Source organism: Triticum urartu, chromosome 1 (genome assembly GCF_003073215.2).
Source record: "Triticum urartu cultivar G1812 chromosome 1, Tu2.1, whole genome shotgun sequence".
NCBI classification, from domain to species: Eukaryota; Viridiplantae; Streptophyta; class Magnoliopsida; order Poales; family Poaceae; genus Triticum; species Triticum urartu.
The window spans coordinates 161,161,724-161,183,518 of NC_053022.1; the positions used below are offsets into that span (position 1 = coordinate 161,161,724).

The 21,795-nt window shown below is 49.0% G+C and overlaps 1 protein-coding gene across 1 annotated transcript; it reads right to left on the bottom strand.

Annotated features, from left to right (window-relative positions):
* Positions 1-229: 229 nt before the first annotated feature.
* LOC125552752 (derlin-1) lies at positions 230-4,796 on the bottom strand. The gene is made up of 7 exons (XM_048716425.1): positions 4,641-4,796; positions 1,544-1,679; positions 1,337-1,410; positions 1,126-1,219; positions 910-1,038; positions 647-807; positions 230-507 (listed from the first exon to the last, which is right to left on the bottom strand). The coding sequence occupies exons 1-7, from the start codon at positions 4,655-4,657 to the stop codon at positions 396-398; spliced, it is 723 nt and encodes a 240-aa protein (XP_048572382.1). The 5' UTR covers positions 4,658-4,796; the 3' UTR covers positions 230-395.
* Between the last annotated feature and the right edge of the window lie 16,999 nt (positions 4,797-21,795).

The window sequence follows — 21,795 nt, forward strand, 5'->3', positions numbered from 1 at the left end:
ATCAGTAACGGCCCACCAAAACTATTTTCCGTACCAAACGGCCCATGTAAGATGCCAGCAGCAGGCACATCATACGACATGATCATGCGTGCACTCAAGAACATCATATAAGCAGATTTTGCTACAGCCTCCGATCCATACTACTTGTCGCTGAAAAAGATGTATTTAGATCCGTTTAAGCGACAAGTAATATGTATCCGAGGGAGTATTAAAAAAGAAAGAGAAGACATGCAGCTCTACTTCGCAGGTACAATGCAAGTGCACATCTGTAGTTATTCAATGAGGACATTACAGATTCAATGGGAAAAATCCAATCCATATTAGCTGCCAGAGTTTACATCGAATCCATGTTAACCTGTTCATGCCTCTTTTACATCGCCAGGCGTCGCAGCAGTCTACTGGTTGAGTCTATAGCCTCTTCCTCTGAAGGCAGTAGGGCCTGTGTTAGCTGGCCGGACTGGAGAGTTTGCCTGCACGCCCAACCTGAATCGAGCAACAATCTTGTGTCTGTGCAAGTGCAGCATGTTAAGGAACCAAAGAGCATATATCACTGGGAATGAAGTAACAATATCATAAAAGCTGTAGTAAACAATGTTGGTAGGTAACTATGACTGAGAGAAAAATGCTTCATTAACCATAAGGATACACCCACATAGGAGTCTTGAGGTAGTTCTTTCCGCTAGCTAGCGGATACAACACTGTAAAGAAGTAGTACAGATGTCCAACCATAATGCCCAAAAGGCCAGGCAGTATTGGAGAGCCAAATATCACATCCAATCCAAGCATAGCCCATGGTAGATAAAATGACTGCACAAATAGTAAGTACATTTACGACATGAGTATATTCAATCTAGAGCAGTGCTGTGACACGATCAAGCACTTAATAATAGTATGAGAACAAGGCGTTACCCTCAATTGGACGAGGCCATACATGCTTATCTGAGAGTTTGGGTACTCTCGGCTCCAGACATAAAGAAGCATGCTAACCATAGGAATGCCCAACAAATAAGTCTCGAGATAGGGAATAGCAGACAGTACCTGAACCAATCAAGATAGAAATAAATTTAACTCTTAAGAGATTTGATTCATTTGTTTGTAAACGTAATAAGTAGGAGTGCCACTAACCAGTAACGAGATTGCACCAAATATCATCATCCACAAGAAATCTGCTGCCCGCTTCTCAAATGAACCCTTCTCCAACTGCACACCATATCTTGCTCTACATGGCAACATACATAAACAATTTCAACCAACAGCTGCCAGTTTATCTTTATAATATTCTGAAAGTAACCATGTTTATAGTAATTGTGATTAATAGGTATCTGACAAGACTTACATCATCAGAAGGCGAATACCAAAGTTGATGGAGAACTTGCCCAGGAAAAAGAAGCTTGTAAATAGCCTCCATATCTGCGTGGTCCAAAATTGAAGATTACTGTACAATCTCAAAGCAGCATCATAATGCGCTTGTTACAAATAAGTAATGCAAGAGAGAGAGAGAGAGAGAGAGAGAGAGAGAGAGAGAGCATGAGCAGATGCTAACCTGAAAACTCTTGAACACATAGGGATAAGATAAATAAAGAAGGCCTGGGTCTAGTATCTGGAGCTGAACCAGCACTGTGGTAAAGAAACACAATGTTCCATATGCCTTGCTTATTGGTGGAAGTGAATTGTAGTACCTGAAACAGGAAATTAAGTCCTCATTTTTTCCGTACTGCCGAGATTGAACTAATGCAGAAAAAAAAAATGAATAGCTCATCCACTGGGATAATGATTCAGCATCCTAACCTATTTCTCTCAATATGGACCCATCTTAACATGCCACCATGCATGGGAGAAAACCCACCCCAACATGCAACCATTCATGGGGAAATGTTTAGTCATTTCCTTTCTATTATGCTACTTATACCCAACATTTTTTTACTACTATACAGTAATCAAATACAATAAATTACATGTATTTTCAGTTTCAGTTCTCATATTATTAGTACAAATATTCATGTTCTATATAACCAAATCTCATTGAAATATATTCAATCCCCGCAGCAACACGCTGGGTATCATCTCTGTTTTCCTATTAGAAGTGAACCACAAAGCTAAACTGCAGCTGCTGAAGTGAAGAATTTATATTCTTGTCTTCTAATACTTCCTCTCTCTCAGTTTACAAGGCGTGCGCGTACCCCTAGGTCGTCAATTTAACCAACCTAAATATATTACAAAAAATATACCATTATAAACTTCAGATGTTCTATTTTCAAACGGTATAATTTTTGTGTTATATAGTTTATATTACGGTGATAAAATTGGCAACCGAGGGGTACGCGCATGCCTTGTAAACTGAAACGGAGGGAGTATTAGAGATCTCTGAACTATTTTTAATGCCAGTGAAAAGTTCATCCAGTACAATCATGATTCAGTAATTGTGATGTACATCACGGAAGACATTAAATTACACATCAGAAGTATTTATCACAAAGGAACAAACAAGAGAATTTTGCAAATAAAACTTCAAGGAGATATACATTAATAGTGCAAAATAAATGTATGGGGCAAACCAACAAAAATCAAGTCAGCCTATATAGGAAAACATAAACAGAGTAAAGCCCTTCCGCAAGAGAACTAATTGGTGTCAAACTGAGCTCAAAATTTGCCATATCCAAATCTCAGTTCTCAGTTAACAAATCTAGATAACAATCTTTTAAGCAAAGACAGTCATAGTGTATGAGAATCATACAAAATTAGTTCAACATTTCAAAATTATACCAAAAAGTGACTTCTTCTGACCAAATCTGTATCCTGAAAACTTCCAACACGGATACTTTCAACCATTGTTGGCTCTTAGCGGCCAGAGCCTGATTGTATTGCAACTTTGCAAGCATGTTGCAATGAGTCTGTAGTAGGTTCCCAACAAATAGGCACAAAAGATAATACCTCAATTCTTTTAAGTTGTTTTGGACATCAAGTTGGTCTCACGTTCAACCTTTGATGTATACCTTCTCCACTTGTATGTGAGCAGAAGTTGTTAAAACTGACATAATGTTATTTAAGCATTTCTTAACCAGTCAAGAAATTCATTTTTGTGCAAGAAATCTAGAAATTATTTCTTTAGGACATTAGTATCCAATGTTTCGCATTTTTCACTGCCAGAAGGCTATTGAACTGTACTAGCTATGGAACATTTTAAATATTGAAGACTGCGAAATTCCAGAATACTGCACTTGGTGCTACTTGGGAACCATGCCTCCGAAACCAAAATTTATAAACCAAGAGAAACTTGTGGCCAACTACAGCAAACGTCAGTGTAAGCGGGCATCAGCCTCCCATGGACCTTCCCAAAAAAACATCAGCATAAATAACCGAGCATCTGGGAGAATTGTTGTTCATGAAAAATACAAATTAGCTATTGAAACAACAAGCTTATAAACCAATGTGTCCCTTCAAATTGGCGCTAAGCTCCAGAACTACGGCCTAGCTGCTTACGGTCTCACAACTCACAAAAATCAATTGGTAGAACCACCAATTCAGGGCTCAGTTGTCCTGAAATAGAAAAGGCGGCCAAGTTTGAAAGACGAGCTCCCACTGTTCCACATACATGTCACAAACTCACAAGGATGATCTCTTATGTACACCCAGTAGCGAAGGCAAGAATAATTTTTAGGTGTGGCAAAATTTATGAAGGAAAAAACCATGTATAATACAACTTTGCAGGAGTTTAATAAAATACTAACTAGGTATGTATTGTTTTGTGTTCGGCATGTACAACCAAAAACTAATACTAACCAATTAGTTTCAACAACGTTTGGTGGGCGGTAAGAACATTAGCTCCAAAACAAGTTCAGTTTCAATTATGTATCTTTCATACGTACTTGTCCTCGCTCTTCGACTTTTTCTACATACTAACCCAGTAGTTCTCACATCCTTGCTGTCTAGCCCAACTCACCGGCCGGCCAGTGGTCGCTACGCTCGCTGCTGTTGTGTGCCTACCGCCTGCACACATGATCACAACTCCACAATTGTTTCGACTTTCCAGGACTTTGTAACTGGCGGTCGCTAATTTTTTTTAGAGAACAGATTGAGCAAAATGACAATGCTTATTGGCCAGTCGGATCATGTATTCGTGTGTTTAATTCATTTGTGGGGTCAAATCACAACTCGCAAACCCAGTGACAAATGCATCAGGCCCACCAGTAGGCAGCAACCAGGCCTAACGCACACTGAATCACAACTCGCAAACCCAGTGACAAATGCATCAGGCCCACCAGTAGGCAGCAACCAGGCCTAAAGCAAGAAGCAGATCAGACCAACGAAATAACACGAAACAAACTGCGCTAACTCTCCAAGGTAGTCCCAACCCTAACACGACTAAATTCGTCGCAAAAACATTTACAAAGTCACTAAAATACACTACAGCGTGTCCCGCCGCACCCGCCCCTCGCTCCCTTGCAAAGCCAGCACAGTCCCATCCAATTAGCTCAAGCATACGAAACTAGAGTTCAATCTGAACAATATTTCTCCAGCTCCTCCGTTAATCGCCCCACCCAAACCATCGATCCCGATAAGAATAACCGCATCTGTGCCTAGGAATTTGAGAATTGAGCAAAAGACGATGCTAAACTGCTGTAGGATTCAAGAGGACTCACTCTGCGGGTGAAGACATCTCGTTGCGTGGGGGAGCGGCGATGGATTCGGATCTTCCAGGTCTCGGCCTCTCTCGGGTCTCGTCGTCAGTCTCGTCCTCGCTGGGCGTGGGCGGAGAAGTAGAATAAAGTGGTAGTCGCTTGGCGAGACTTCCAGAGGGGGAAAGCTAGATGGACCGTCGGATCCATGATCGGACGCATGCAGGTGGTTCGGACACGTAGGTGTAGGCTCTATGGCGCACGCCATTGGCCGGGGCCGTGGCTTGGTGGTGAGGTGGTTCCTGTGACGTGGCGAGGAACTACGAGCCGTTGGATTTATGGGACCTGACGGTAAGATGGCCGGTCCATGATGGTACAAATCATCAGAAAATAAGTAGCTTGATTCAGAAAATATCCCAAGCCTTTCGTAGTATTCGGTGAAGGCAGCACTGGTGAACTTTGTGTCGTTGTCGGTGATAATGTGGGGGAGACTTGTGAGATCTTACATTAGATGAGATCGGTGAGATTCATTTTTGTGAAAAAAAATCTAAATGTTCAAACATTCTCAAAAAAATTGTAGACGCACATCAATGGTTGATGGTTCAACCTTAAAAAGTTTCAGCTCCTGATTCAACATGCATTAATAAAAACAAAAAAGACAAAAATGTACGTGAATAGTATCAAAGTACTATTCACCCAAAGCTGTCACTATTCACATTCAAAATTGACTTTTTTGAATCTCCAAATGTACATCGAGTTCTGAGCTGGGTTTTTTGGAGTTGTAGACATACCCCACATGGGTCAAATAATTTCAGTTTTTTTAAAATGTCTAAATATGAATTTGGGTTGATCTCTCTCACGATCTCACCTAATGTGAGATCTTGTACAAGTCTCCCCCGTGATGATGTGATCCGTGACGCTAAAGCGGCACACAATCCCTCGGAAGAAGCTAATGGCGGTGTTGGCGGTGACCTTGACGATAGGCACGGCCTCTACCTATTTGGTGAACTTGTCGACGACATGTAGAGGTACTCTTAGCCCTCGACCGCTCGGGGCAAGTCCCCAAAGATGTCCAGCTCATAGACTACGAAGGGCTACGAGAGGGGGATGTTGTGGAGGGCCTGTGTTGACTAGTAGATCTGCTTTGGATGGAGTTGGCACACCTCTTGATGTTGGACCATGTATGTGGCGCCCTGCAGGGCAGTAGGCCACTAGAAAACCCTGCCAAAAAACCTTACCGATTAGCGTGCATGAAGCAGTGTGGCTACGACACACGCCTCCATGTATGACCGCGAGTAGGTCACAATGTTCCTTCCCAAAGATGCACTTGAGCAAGATTCAATTAGCGACGTGTTGGAAATATGCCCTAGAGGCAATAATAAAATGGTTATTATTATATTTCCTTGTTCATGATAATTGTCTATTGTTCATACTATAATTGTATTAACCGGAAACCGTAATACATGTGTGAATACATAGATCGTAATATGTCCCTAGTAAGCCTCTAGTTGACTAGCTCGTCGATCAATAGATGGTCATGGTTTCCTGACCATGGACATTGGATGTCATTGATAACGGGATCACATCATTAGGAGAATGATCTGATGGACAATACCCAATCTTAAGCGTAGCACAAGATCGTGTAGTTCGTTTGCTAAATCTTTTCTAATGTCAAGTATCATTTTCTTAGTCCATGAGATTGTGCAACTCCCAGATACCGTAGGAATGCTTTGGGTGTACCAAACGTCACAACGTAACTGGGTGGCTATAAAGGTGCATTACAGGTATCTTTGAAAGTGTATGTTGGGTTGGCACGAATCGAGACTGGGATTTGTCACTTCGTATGACGGAGAGGTATCTCTGGGCCCAGTCGGTAATGCATCATCATAATGAGCTCAATGTGACTAAGGAGTTGGTCACGGGATCATGCGTTACGGAGCGAGTAAAGAGACTTGCCGGTAACGAGATTGAACAAGGTATGGGGATACCGACGATCAAATCTCGGGCAAGTAACATACCGATAGACAAAGGGAATTGTATACGGGATTGATTGAATCCCCGACATCGTGGTTCATCTGATGAGATCATCGTGGAACATGTGGGAGCCAATATGGGTATCCAGATCCCGCTATTGGTTATTGGCCGGAGAGATGTCTCGGTCATGTCTGCATGGTTCCCGAACCCGTAGGGTCTACACACTTAAGATTCGGTGATGCTAGAGTTATTATGGGAAATAATATGTGGTTACCGAAGGTTGTTCGGAGTTCCGGATGAGATCCCAGACGTGACGAGGAGTTCCGGAATGGTCCGGAGGTGAAGATCGATATATTGGACAAAGGGTATTGGAGTCCGGAATTGTTCCGGGGGTACTTGGTGACGACCAGCGTGTCTGAAAGGGGTTTCGGAGGCCCCGGCAAGCGTTGGGGGGCCTTATGGGCCAAGGGGAGGGGGCACGTCAGCCCACTAAGGGGCTGAGCGCCCCTCCCACCCCATCTCACGTAACCTGGATAGATGGGGGCGCCTCCCCTAGGGCAGCTATCGGCGTTCTGGAAACGGGGGTCCCCAGATTGCCTTTCTTCGGCCCACGGCATGGCCAAGCCAGCAGGCCGTACGACCCATCTTCATCAACAAGGCATCCAAGACCCTCGCGAGGGTCCAAGCCTCACGAGGCGGACGACGCAAGGCCTCCTCTAGAGTAGCCTAGCCAGGCAGGCTCACGAGGAGCGGAGATATCAAGACGGAGCAAACCTCACGAGGCCCTCGTGACGTGAGCCATGACGCACGACACCAGGCGGGCGCCAGCGCGCGCAGCATCCTTGTTTTCTCTTTGCTGCTAGGAGGCCAGCGCAGGCGAAGAGTACCGAGACATCAGGCAAAGGTTGCTATATTGGTGCAACGAGACCAAGACTAGGAGGACGGCAAGACGAAGGTCATCGTGGAGCCCAAGACGGCGTCACCGCCAGCACTTTTCACAGGCGAAGACCACTTTCGTCAGGATAGCTTGTACTAGTTGTCCCCCTTCAAATTGGCCCGCCGTTGTTGGCTCCCTTCCCGCTCGATATTTGGGAAAAGGACCAGGGCCTATAAGTAGAGCTAGCCACCATAGTAGAGGCATCTCATCTGATCTCATCTGATCGCATCTCATCTCATCTCATCTTAGCTTGATCCAACCTGATCGAGAGCCTATTCACAAGAACACCTCAACCTCAGGAGGCTGTTCTTCCCTTGTATTGTTCATCGTCTGCCCAAGAGGCAATCCACCACCACCACACTGGAGTAGGGTATTACACCATAACGGTGGCCCGAACCAGTATAAACCTCGTGTCTTTCTGTGTTGCGAGTTCATCGAGTTCATCCGCGAGATCTTAGCGAGCTAGGGCGTCTTAGCGAGCTAGGGCGTAGATCGATAGGAAGGAAAGACTTCGCGCGCACCCCAGTGTTCGAACCTTAAGGGTTTGCCGGAACCCCACATCCGACATTTGGCGCGCCAGGTAGGGGTGCGCCGTAACTTCCCTTCCATCAGTTCGTCGCTCCGACGCTCCGTCGTCTCCATGGCGGATGCTCGCCGTGCTCGAGCTGAGCGTCAGGCTTCCCTCACCGCCCGCATCGCTCAGACGGCTCCCGTCGACAGGCCACATCGCCGTTCTCCGTCTCCCGCCGCCAACGCTGCCACCGGCCTGGCAGGGAACGAGTAGCAGGCGTCCTCGCTGCATCCTTCGGTGCGGCAGGACGGCCGCACCGCCACTCCATCGCTGACCCCTGCCAGTTTTTCGTCTCACGCGCACCGCGCTCCCATGGAGGCATGGGCCGCGCTCCTCGCGGCGAACGATCTCCTGCGCTACCGCCCCATCGACGACCTCTACGAGGAGTGGCTCGACCGCGTCGCCGAGCTCGTCCGCGCCGCAGGGGGCTCTCCGGCACCGTCCCACTCTCTGCCTCCCCCTCAACCAGCCGCGGGCGACGGGGCTCATGGCGTGCCTCCACCACCTCAGCCCTAAGACGGCGCCTTGGCACCAAGGCGCGCGGCTCCGCAGCGTGATCCGCCGTGCCCGGCGCCCGCGCGCGAAGAGAGAAGTTGCCAAGAAATTCCGCGGCCGCGAGAAGTTGCAACTGCGCTCCCCGCGCCACCTCGTCAAGACCGTGCACCGCCCGTAGCGGTGCAACGCGGACCTCATCAAGACCAAGCTCCACCTCCGAAGTGGTCCCCGGCAACCATGGCTGGCTGCCGCGCCTTCACCCCCGAGCTGTGTAGCGTTGCCTGGCCGGGCAAGTTCAAGATGGATCTGCCTCCTCGCTACGACGGTACCGCCGACCCTCGCGGAGTTCCCGCAACTCTATGAGATGAGCATCGAAGCGGCCAACGGCGATGAAAAGGTCATGACGAACTGGTTTCCCATGGCTCTCAAGGATGGAGCTCGCTCCTGGCTCCTGAACCTGCAGCACGGCTCGATCTCCTCCTGGGACGAGATGCGTGACCGCTTCGTCGCCAACTTCCAGGGCACTCGCGACCGCCCATCGGCCGCGGGTGATCTACGCCGCATCAGGCAGCAACCAGGAGAGACCCTCCAGAAGTACATCTAGCGCTTCAACAACACCCGTCTCAAGATCCCCAAGGTCACAGACGAGGCCATCATCTCCGCATTCTCCGACGGTGTCCGTGACGTCAAGATGAAGGAAGAGCTCGCCATCCACGAGGAGCTCTGCACATCTCAGGAGTTGTTCAACCTGGCGACCAAGTGCGCAAGAGCTGAGGAGGGGCGCCTCTCTCTCCTTGAGTTGCCAGCCGTGGGCGCGGAGGAGAAGAAGGCCAAGGCCAAGGACGTGAAGCGCAAGGAGGCAGCTGTGCTCGGAGCGGAGCCCGACATCAAGCGGGGCAGAGATCAGCCCGAGTCATCCAAGAACGGCCGACCCTTCTGCGCCTTCCACAACCTGAACACCCAGAACACCAGCGACTGTCAAGAGCTCAGAGCCATACGAGAAGGACGCTACGGTCGACGCCCCGAGCTCAACGACCGGGGCTACGGCCACGAAGGAGGACGTGGAGGCGGACGTTGGGACGATCGTGGCCCGCGCCAGGAGTAGCACGACCGGCCTTGTGAGGACCGCTGGCAGGACCAGCCTCGCGAGGGTGCCTGGAGGGACCCGCCACGTGAAGATCGCACCCAGAGCAACGGCGGTCTTCCCCCGCTGCCGCCACCAAGAAGGAACGACGACCACCACCAGGACGAGGGGGCTGGGGGCTTCCAGGAGCCGCGTGCGATCGCCTGCATCTTGGGCGGCGGCCAGGCCCCAACCTCTCAGTGCACCTTCAAACAGTTTGCTCGCAAGGTGAACGCGGCGCTCCCCAAACTCGAGGCCACGCGCCCGCTCAGGTGGTCCCAATGCGCCATCACTTTCTACTCGGCGGATCAGCTCAAGTGCGCAGCCATCGCTGGTGCCCTTCCTATGCTGTGTTCCCCAGTCATCAACAATGTGCAGGTCACCAAGACCCTCATCAATGGCGGCGCAGGGCTCAACGTCCTGTCCGTCGACACGTTCGACAACCTCCAAGTGCCTTATGAACAGCTCCAGCCCACCAAGCCTTTCTCAGGAGTGACCGACGGCTCAACCACACCGATAGGGCAGGTCCGCCTGCCCGTCACCTTCGGGGAGCGCAAGAACTACCGCACCGAGCTCATCGACTTTGACGTCGCACACATCCGCCTGCCGTACAATGCCATCCTCGGGTATCCAGCCCTGGCCAAGTTCATGGCAGTCACTCATCACGGCTACAACGTTCTCAAGATGCCAGGAAGCGGAGGAATCATCACGGTCCCGTGTGAAGAGAGGGATGCGGTGTGCTCCCTCGAGCACGCCTTTCAAGCCGCAGCAATCGACAACCCCGACAGCAGAAATGAAGGCCCTCTGGAGGTCATCCCCAAGAAGAAGCAGCCGCGCCGTGCAGGACCTCGGGAGGATGGCGTCGCGGCAGGAGCCTCGTCAGGACCAGCGCCCGCTCCAGGGGCGCCTCCCTCCATCGCATAGGAAGGCTGCTACCTCTTGAGCACTGCGTTGGATTTTCTTGAAGTGGAGAGGATGATGCAGCAAAGTAGCGTAAGTATTTCCCTCAGTTTTTGAGAACCAAGGTATCAATCCAGTAGGATGCTGCACGCGAGTTCCTCGTACCTGTACAAAACAAATAACTCCTCGCAACCAACGCGATAAGGGGTTGTTAATCCCTTCATGGTCACTTATGAGAGTGAGATCTGATAGATATGATAAGATAATATTTTTGGTATTTTTGTGATAAAGATGCAAAGCAAAGGAAGTAACTAAGTATTGGAAGATTAATATGATGAAGATAGAACCGGGGGCCATAGGTTTCACTAGTGGCTTCTCTCAAGAGCATAAGTATTTTACGGTGGGTGAACGAATTACTGTTGAGCAATTGACAGAATTTCCATAAGAGTTGTTGTAGGAATTTCCATAATTATTAGAGGGATTACTAGGATAAGGCCTAGTATTAAAGTTTCCTCTATACGCGTTGTTACCAAAATTATTCCTACCAACAAAATTCACATCCATAGATTCATTATTGTTCTCAATCAAAGTAGACGAGGGCATATCATTAGGATCAGAAGAAACACTCTTACTAGCAAATAATTTCATAAGTTCATCCATCTTTCCACTCAAAACATTAATTTCTTCTATCGCATGCACCTTTTTATTAGTAGATCTTTCAATATGCCATTGAGAATAATTAACCATAATATTATCTAGGAGTTTAGTAGCTTCTCCTAAAGTGATTTCCATAAAAGTGCCTCCCGCGGCCGAATCTAAAAGATTTCTAGAAGCAAAATTCAATCCGGCATAAAATTTTTGTATAATCATCCACAAATTCAAACCATGAGTAGGGCAATTACGTATCATTAATTTCATCCTCTCCCAAGCTTGTGCCACATGTTCATGATCAAGTTGCTTAAAATTCATAATATCGTTTCTAAGGGAGATGATCTTAGCGGGAGGAAAATACTTAGAGATAAAAGCATCTTTGCACTTGTTCCAAGAATCAATACTATTTTTAGGCAAAGATGAAAACAAGCTTTAGCACGATCTCTAAGCGAAAAAGGAAATAGCTTCAACTTAACAATATCGTTGTCCACATCTTTCTTCTTTTGCATATCACACAAATCAACGAAGCTATTTAGATGGGCAGCGGCATCTTCACTAGGAAGGCCGGAAAACAGATCTTTCATGACAAGATTTAGCAAAGCGGCATTAATTTCACAAGATTCAGCATCGGTAAGAGGAGCAATCGGAGTGCTAATAAAATCATTGTTGTTGGTATTGGTAAAGTCACACAATTTAGTGTTATCTCGAGCCATCGTGACAAGCAAGCAATCCAACACACAAGCAAACACAAAGGAAGCGGGAAAAAAGAGGCAAATAGAGAAAGAGAGGGAGAGGAAAATGAGAGGCAAATGGCAAATAATGTAATGCGGGAGATAAGGGTTGTGATGGGTACTAGGTATGTTGACTTTTGCGTAGACTCCCCGGCAACGGCGCCAGAAATGGCTCGTTGTCGGGAGTCAAATCTTGACTTGCGTGAACCTCCCCGGCAACGGCGCCAGAAATTCTTCTTGCTACCTCTTGAGCACTGCGTTGGATTTCCTTGAAGAGGAAAGGATGATGCAGCAAAGTAGCGTAAGTATTTCCCTCAGTTTTTGAGAACCAAGGTATCAATCCAGTAGGAGGCTGCACGCGAGTCCCTCGTACCTGCACAAAACAAATAACTCCTCGCAACCAACGCGATAAGGGGTTGTCAATCCCTTCACGGTCACTTATGAGAGTGAGATCTGATAGATATGATAAGATAATATTTTTGGTATTTTTGTGATAAAGATGCAAAGCAAAGTAAAAAGCAAAGGAAGTAACTAAGTATTGGAAGATTAATATGATGAAGATAGACCCGGGGGCCATAGGTTTCACTAGTGGATTCTCTCAAGAGCATAAGTATTTTACGGTGGGTGAACGAATTACTGTTGAGCAATTGACATAATTGAGCATAGTTATGAGAATATCTAGGTATGATCATGTATATAGGCATCACATCCGAGACAAGTAGACCGACTCCTGCCTGCATCTACTACTATTACTCCACTCATCGACCGCTATCCAGCATGCATCTAGAGTATTAAGTTCATGAAAACAGAGTAACGCCTTAAGCAAGATGACATGATGTAGAGGGATAAATTCATGCAATATGATAAAACCCCATCTTGTTATCCTCGATGGCAACAATACAATACGTGCCTTGCTGCCCCTACTGTCACTGGGAAAGGATACCGCAAGATTGAACCCAAAGCTAAGCACTTCTCCCATTGCAAGAAAGATCAATCTAGTAGGCCAAACCAAACTGATAATTCGAAGAGACTTGCAAAGATAACCAATCATACATAAAAGAATTCAGAGAAGATTCAAATATTGTTCATAGATAATCTTGATCATAAACCCACAATTCATCGGTCTCAACAAATACACCGCAAAAAGAAGATTACATCGAATAGATCTCCACAAGAGAGGGGGAGAACATTGTATTGAGATCCAAAAAGAGAGAAGAAGCCATCTAGCTAATAACTATGGACCCGAAGGTCTGAGGTAAACTACTCACACTTCATCGGAGAGGCTATGGTGTTGATTAGAAGCCCTCCGTGATGGATGCCCCCTCCGGCGGAGCTCCGGAACAGGCCCCAAGATGGGATCTCGTGGATACAGAAGGTTGCGGCAGTGGAATTAGGTTTTTGGCTCCGTATTTGATCATTTGGGGGTACGTAGGTACATATAGGAGGAAGGAGTACGTCGGTGGAGCAACAGGGGGCCCACAAGGGTGGAGGGCGCGCCTGGGGGGGTAGGTGCGCCCCCTACCTCGTGGCCACCCTGTTGGTTGCTTGACATAGGGTCCAAGTCTCCTGGATCATGTTCGGTGAGAAAATCACGTTCCCGAAGGTTTCATTCCGTTTGGACTCCGTTTGATATTCCTTTTCTTCGAAACCCTAAAATAGGCAAAAAACAACAATTATGGGCTGGACCTCCGGTTAATAGGTTAGTCCCAAAAATAATATAAAACTGGATAATAAAGCCCAATAATGTCCAAAATAGTAGATAATATAGCATGGAGCAATCGAAAATTATAGATACATTGGAGACGTATCAAAGGCGCGCCCGGCGCCCTCCTCAGGCAGGGCACGGGGGATCTCTTCTGGAGGGCCTCAGACCTTGCCAACCTCACGAAGGAGGCGCTTGGGCACCACTTGGAGGCGTGCTTCGCGGCACGTGACCCTCTGGAGAGCACAGGGCAAGGAGTGCCCACCACTCAGGAGTTCACCACCAAGACCACCCAAGAACTGCAAGAAGCAAGAGCCATGCGCGGTGACAGCCACCCACGAGGCGCAGCTCCGCATCCTGGCGAGGATGCTGGGCTGCGTGTCTGCATCGACGTCCCAGGGCTCAACAGGGCCGCATCTCAGGAGCGTTTCTGGCCTTCGCGTGTGGGCCGCTGCGAGGGCCCGTCGCACAGCTACGTTCGTATGCCCTTTGTCTTGCCGAGCGTGGCGTCGGCCTACCAGCGCAACATGCGACGTGTCCTGGCGGCTCAGGAAGCCAGGTACCACGCCGTTCTGGAGGAGATGGAGATGGTCTTCAGGGAACTTCCCGAGCCCCCAGAGCCTCCCGAGGCTTAGGGTTCTGGCGGCTCATGAGGAGTCATTTCTTCAACGCACGCCTTCAGCTGCACCAACTCTACTTCGTCTACAGAACCAGGTGACATCTTCCAAGCTTGTTTAGCTGGGAGCGCCCCTTGGGCTGCATTATTCCCAGGCCGCGTGCGTCCGTCCCTGCGGCATGTATCCCTTTTGCTTATGTCTTTAGCTTACCTTGTTGGGGGCGCCCCTCGGGCTGCATCACCCCCAAGCCGCTCGGGCTGGACCCGATGGCACGCATCTTCCTGCATTTATCCAAATTGATCTGCTCTCCATGCTTAACCTGCCAACTGCTGTCACCTGCTCGATTGCTTCCCACCACGGGTCTTTTCATCCTATGCAATTCGCTTGCACGTTAAAAGGTGGGCTCCTGAGCATCGCGACTCAGGAGCTCCTACTGGCTCTCCAGCCCTCACCCCCTGACCTTGACCATGGCATCGCGACCTGGCATACCAGCGGCGGCTGAGATCGCTCGAGGGCCGGGACCTGAGGACGTAGAGTGCTTGCATCTAACCGCCTTGCAGGGACATACAGTCACCAAGAGTCATGAAGGCGCAACCCGCCTTGAGGTAGGGCCTCGTGAGTCCTGCGCTGGCTCACGAGTGCCCAGATACACCTCGCAGCCTTGCCGTGCAAGCCACGTGTCAGGGTGGGGCTGTACACGCCCCGGGGGCTCCTCCCGGAGCCCCCCATCCCATGCCCAAGTGGAAGCACCATGCTCTGCGCTGGCTGTTGACACTGCCGAGGAGCGGCTATGCCCGTGCACAAGCGGAAGCACTATGCTCCGTGCTGGTGATAAACAACTGAGGGCGGCCCCACGGTCGTACCAACCTCAGGGAGCCCAGAGCTTAGCACCCAGCCTCACCACAACGCCTCCCCTCGGGAGAGCCGCACGAGGGGGCTGGGCACGGGGGCTGCGCTTGGGTCACGCCCAAGCGCACGCCACCCAACCAGGTCCCCTAGACCTGGGCGTCGCGCGCCCCTCCCGAGGCCTCAGCGAGGGCAGGTATGGAAATTGTTTGCACATCAAGGGGGACTCCTGAGCATCGCGACTCAGGAGCCTAACTGGTCACGTAGCCCCTCACTCCTTGGTCCGTCCTGGTCTCCGATCGGCTCAATGGCGGTTGAGGTATGCGCGTGGCCGGGCTCTGCCGACGTAGAACATTGATCTATCCTCATGAACTCTCCCTATATGCTATTTGCGCGTCAAGGGGGACTCTTGAGCATCGCGACTCAGGAGCCTAACTGGTCACATAGCCCCTCACTCCTTGGTTCGTCCTGGTCTCCGGTCGGCCCAATGGCGATTGAGGTTTGCACGGGGCCGGGCTCTGCCGACGCAGAACGCAAAGCAAATAGGAAAGAAATCGAAAACCTCGAAGCAAATATTACAAGCATATTGTTCTCACAATACCAAATGAAAAGTCTAAAGGCCTCCACGAGGCCTGATACATGTTGCAGGAACAAAACGGGAAGAATAGCCGCAGGTCACCCCTGGATATCGCCATCGCCTGCGGAAGGTGCTCCCCCGTGGGCAACGATGTTCTCACCTTCACCACTAGCCGCAGGATCCGCGGCGTCGCCAGACAAAGGATCGAAGACAAAGCCGCGGAACCTCCCCAGCAAGGCCTCCACTTGACCTTGTATAGCCGCGGCGGCAGCTTCGCAGTGATCTTCAGCCATAGGCTCCAGCAGCTCGTCAAGGCGAGCGCTGGGGTCGCGGAGGTGCAGATGGCTGAAGACGCGAGTCAGTGCGGCTGAAGACAGGACGCGAGCTTCTGCCTCCGCCATGGGATCGAGGCCATCAACGACCTCCTCAAGCGCCTTCACCACGAGAGGAAGCAGCTAGGCGGGGCCATCCTCGTCGGTGTCCATCGACTTCTCCAAGCCGTGCTCGTAGAGTGTCTTCAGCGCCTTGCGAGACCTCCTCTCGAGATCGGCGAAGGCCACGCGGTCTTCATCCAGGACTCGCGCCTTGGCATCAAGATCGGCCTACCTTGTCCCCATCTTCCGCTCCAACTCTTCCAACCGGTTATGCTCGGCGGCTTGCTTCTTCCCCAGCTCCGCCAGCTCAGCATCACGGTTCTTGACGACTTCCTCCCGAGCCTTCATCTCGTCCTCCTTCGCTTGGCGGCAGCGTACCTCTTCGGCGTGCTTGTCGTGCAGGCTCTGCAACTCGCCCTCCAGCACTTGGCAGCGGTCACGAGCGGCCTTGGCATCTTTCAGCGCCGCCTCACGATCGGCAGCAGCGCTGGTGGCTCCTTGTGTAACACCCTCGATGTGACTATATCTCCCACGTGTCGAGGCACGACTTAGAGGCATAATCGCATTGAAGGCATATGTCGCAAGTTAGGCAATCTTCACAACATCCCATGTAATATAATAATGAAAGGGGAGATAACATAGTTGGCTTACACTCGCCACGTCAATCAAGTACATAAATAACATTACATCATCCAAACACTCATGGCCCGACTACGGCGCCAAAATAAAAGAGAACCCAACATGCGACAACGGTCCCGTTCACCCCCAACTGGGCACCACTACTGATCATCAGGAAAGGAAACATAGTAACGTTGAGAGTCTTCGTCGAACTCCCACTTGAGCTCATACGCGTCTCCTGGAGTGGAATCATCAGGCCCTGCATCTGGTGTAATAGTAATCTGTGAGCCATAGGGACTCAGCAATCTCGCACCCTCACGATCAAGACTATTTAAGCTTGTAGGTAAGCCAAGGTAAAATATAGGTGGAGCTGCAGCAAGCGACTAGCGAGTATGGTGGCTAACTTATCCGCAAAAGAGAGCGAGAAGAGGAGGCAAAGCACGAGCGAGAAACTAGAGAACAACCTGCGCAAACATTACTCCAACACCGTGTCCACTTCCCGGACTCCGCCGAGAAGAGGCCATCACGGTAACACACTCAGGTGATTCATTTTAATTAATTAAGGTTCAAGTTATCTACAACCGGACATTAACAAATTCCCATCTGCCCATAACCGCGGGCACGGCTTTCGAAAGTTCAAATCCCTGCAGGGGAGTCCCAACTTAGCCCATGACAAGCTCTCACGGTCAACGAAGGAATATACCTCCTCCCAAGACGCTCCGATCAAACTCGGTATCTCGGTTACTCAAGACACTTCGACAGGTTAAAACAAATCCAGCAACACCGCCCGAATGTGCCGACAAATCCCGATAGGAGCTGCACATATCTCTTTCTCAGGGCACACTCAGATGAACACTACGTACAACTAAAACCAACCCTCAAGTTGCCCCGAGGTGGCGCTGCAAGTGGCTCTATTTGGACCAACACTCAGAGGAGCTCTGGCCCGGGGGGGGGGGGGGTTAAAATAAGATGACCCTCGGGCTCCGGAAACCCAAGGGAAAAAGAGGCTAGGTGGCAAATGGTAAGACCAATGTTGGGCATTGCTGGAAAATCTTTAATCAAGGAGAAATATCAAGGGGTTCCCATTATAACCCAACCGCGTAAGGAACGCAAAATCCGGGAACATAACACCGATATGACGGAAACTAGGGCGGCAAGAGTGGAACAAAACACTAGGCGAGAGGCCGAGCCTTCCACCCTTTACCAAGTATATAGATGCATTAAGATAACATGGCAATATAATGATATCCCAACAAGTAAATAAAAGATGTTCCAATAAGGAACGGCCTCCAATCTTCACCTGCAACTAGCAACGCTATAAGAGGGGCTGAGCAAAGCGGTAACATAGTCAATCAACGGTTTTCTAGGACAATGTTGAGTTAGAGGTTTGACATGGCAATTTGGGAGGCTTTCAAGCAAATGGTAGGCATCGTAGCAATGGCATAGAAAAAGAGCGAGCAAGCTAGCATAGCAAAGATAGTAGTGATTTCGAGGGTATGATCATCTTGCCTGCACAGTTGTCAGAGTTGACTGGATCCTCGAAAGCAAACTCAACGGGCTCCTCGTTAGCGAACTCGTCTCTCGGCTCTACCCAAACAAGAAAAACAAGCAACAAGGATACAATCAACCACGTGCAAACTCAAACAATGCAATGCAAAGATGATATGCTATGCGGGATGCGATGCGGGATGTAAAATGCAAGATATGACAGGAAATGCATGAACCTGGCCTCAAATTGGAAAACCAAGTGTTCCACTGGAAAGATGAGATGAAATCGCTTGAAAATGATATAAAGAACGCCGGAATCGGAGTTACGGTTTGGAAATGGCAAGCGATTCAAAAATGACACCGGTCTGCGATTTACAGCAAGTAGGCATCTAAATGCAACAAAATGAACATGCTACAGCACCCAAACATGACAACAAAATACATGGCAGGGATGCACACAAGATTCTTAACAAAAGTCTAGCACTGAGCTACGGCCAATTCATCCATTAACAGGTTCAAACAAGCACGGCAAAAATGCATATGACAAACAGATCTTAGACTTAGTGAAATTAACACTTGTCTGGAATTTCAGATCAGGTAGCCCACTTCGGAGCAACAAAACTACATGCTACAGGATCTGAATATGGCAAAGTAAAGCATGGAATGGATATACCCAAATATCTTAACAAAAGTCCCTTAGTGACCTTGAGCCAAAAGGGATCAGAAAATACAATTGCAAGCATGTGAACATAGCAAAAACATAATCAGTTTTCAGACTTAGTGAAAAACTGACACATGCTGAAATATAACTCAAGTAGGCATGTTTACGAGCTCGATGCACTCACTATGGTGCAAGTCATGGCAAGACAAGCATACATCCATAGAGAAGGCACACAATGCAATCTAGACATGGAAAGAACAATAGAATAGCATGCACGGATCAACTACAACATCACCGGCAAAATTGCAAACAAGTTGACAATCTGCCCAGATTCACAAAGTAGCAAAAGTAGAGCTCGATTGACTCAAGCTAGGGTGCTCCATAATTGCAAACAAAGACATGGATGGATAGAGCACTACAATATTAACAAAACATTCTTACTGATCATCCTCAAAAGAGGCATGGATCACAAGGAAACAACAAGAACATATGGCATCATGAGATAAACAGCTCCAGGACTTAGTGAAATTACTAAGACCTGAAAACCGAATTAGCAAGTGCACCACTTTGCAAGCTTGCACTAGTCACTACACACATCCTAAAAATACATGGGTTGCACCTCTGGAGAGATGACAAAGCCCTTAACAAAACATATGTAGAACTCACGGGCATATCATGCACACAATAATCATGGCAAAAATGACAAAAGTGCTAAACGGAGTAACAGATCTGACAATTAACTCAAGTAGCCCTCTTCTAACAGCATTTCGGGCATCAAGATGAACTCAAATGAAAATGATGCAATGGGGTGAAATGATGTACTCTCTGAGATGAACATTTTGATATGCTATATGCATGAATCGGAGCTACGGATGCAAAGTTACGGAGCCGTGAACATGGCAACTTGGATCTGGAATTCTGGGACTTAGACGAAAATTTTACCCCTAGGGTTTACTGTAGCAACCGGATCTGGATCTGATCTCGCCGGGGCACGGACGCCGAGGTTCACCGGAGGAGAAGAGGCGGCCGGGCGGCGGCTTGCCGGCGAGGAGGGTCGAGGACGGCGGCGGCCGGGCCTTGGCGCGGCGTCCGGGGAAGAAGGCGCGGGCGGCGGGGCGCAGCCTCTGGCTCGGATCGGCGGCGGGAGGGCCGCGCGCGGGCAAGGCGGGCCGCCGCGGGCGAGGCGGCGGTGATGTGGGTGCGGCGGTGGCGGACCAGTAGGATGGCGACACGTGGCGGCGGCGGGGGAGGAACCGGACGTGTCCGTCGGCAGATTTTTTTGTCCGGCGCGGCGCGGAGGGTTGGATCTAGGGTTTGGATGAGGGGGGATCCGGATTTTCGGAGGAGGGGCTAGTTTTATAGGTAGAGGGAGCTAGGAGAGTCCAAATGAGATGCGGTTTTCAGCCACGCGATCGTGATCGAACGCTCTAGATGATGGAGCAGAGTTAGGTGGGTTTTGGGCCAAATTGGAGGGGTGTTGGGCTGCAACACACACGAGGCCTTTTCGGTCCCTCGGTTAACCGTTGGAGTATCAAACGAAGTCCAAATGATACGAAACTTGACAGGCGGTCTACCGGTAGTAAACCAAGGCCGCTTGGCAAGTCTCGGTCCAATCCAGAAATGTTTAATCCCCACACACGAAAGAAAGCTAGAAATGACCACCGGAGGAGAACGAAGCGCCGGAATGCAAAACGGACAACGGGGAAAATGCTCGAATGCATGAGACGAACACGTATGCAAATGCAATGCACATGATGACATGATATGAGATGCATGACAATGATAACAACACACGGAGACAAAAACCCGAACCCGAGGAAATAAATAAACTTGACGCCGGAAACGGCAAGAGTTGGAGTACAAATAGGGAAAGTTACATCCGGGGTGTTACAACACTCCACCACTACGAAAGGATCTCGTACCGAGATCTAGGACTGAAAGAACGCCGGGTACTCAGAACGGAGGTGATCCTCGCGTTCCCAGGTAGCTTCACGGTCGGAATGGTGTGTAAGTGCATCTAGTGCCACCCCTAGTTGGTTTTGGAGTATTGACGACAAACCTAGTTGAGGGACTAATGTGTTTGTGAGAATTGCAGGAAAACACAGGTAGAAGTCCCTCATTGATTCGGTTGTACTACCAGAGATGACCCCTAAAAATGTACGAAGACATTGAAGACAATGGTGGTTTATGAAGATATTCATATTGAAGACAATGACATGAGAAGACTCCCTATGAAGCTTTTGGAACTCGAAGACCTAGATCCTTCGTAGTTTTATTTCATTCATGTTGTGTCATAGGAACCACCGTACTGTTAAGTGGGGTCGAAGAGAACCAGTCAGAATGACTGAAGTGATGCCTAATTCAAATCCTATGTCTTCGAGCAAAGACTTTGAGAGAAAATCTTGTCCAGAGTCAGACAAGTCAGCTTTACTTGTAGCCCAAGTAAAGTTGCCGTGTGAGTTCAAAATTCGACCGTTGGTACACGTGTCAGTTCCTTAGTGACCCAGGGTCATTTCGGACAGATCAGGTCGGGTTGCCAAGTGGCTATAAATAGTCCAGCCCCCACAACCATAAACGGTTGGCTGCTCAGATTTCAGTGCACGGCTTTTGTCGTTTGAGAGCAACCCACCTCGAAGCCTTTGAAAGAAAAATTCCTAGTGAGGAGAAAAGCCCTAACCACCCAGAGCCAGAGTAAATTGGGCATCACTTAAGTCTTCGTGTCTGTGTGATTTGAAGACTTATTACACTTGAGGACTGTGCATCCTCCAGACGGTTAGGCGTCGCGTTCTGAGCATCCAAGAGAAATTGTGGATTGCCAGTGAACGAAGTCTGTGAAGGTTTGGGAGTCTACCTTGAAGACTTACCTGATTGATTGAGCGAGGTCTGTGTGACCTTAGCTCAAGGAGAAAACGGT

Excerpts from the sequence above, each read along its gene's own strand:
- LOC125552752 (XM_048716425.1), bottom strand. Across the intron at positions 1,220-1,336 it reads GGTATTCGCCTTCTGATGAT|AGCAAGATATGGTGTGCAGT; the intron begins GTAAGTCTTGTC and ends GTTGCCATGTAG. Across the intron at positions 508-646 it reads CTCAAGACTCCTATGTGGGT|ACACAAGATTGTTGCTCGAT; the intron begins GTATCCTTATGG and ends GCACTTGCACAG.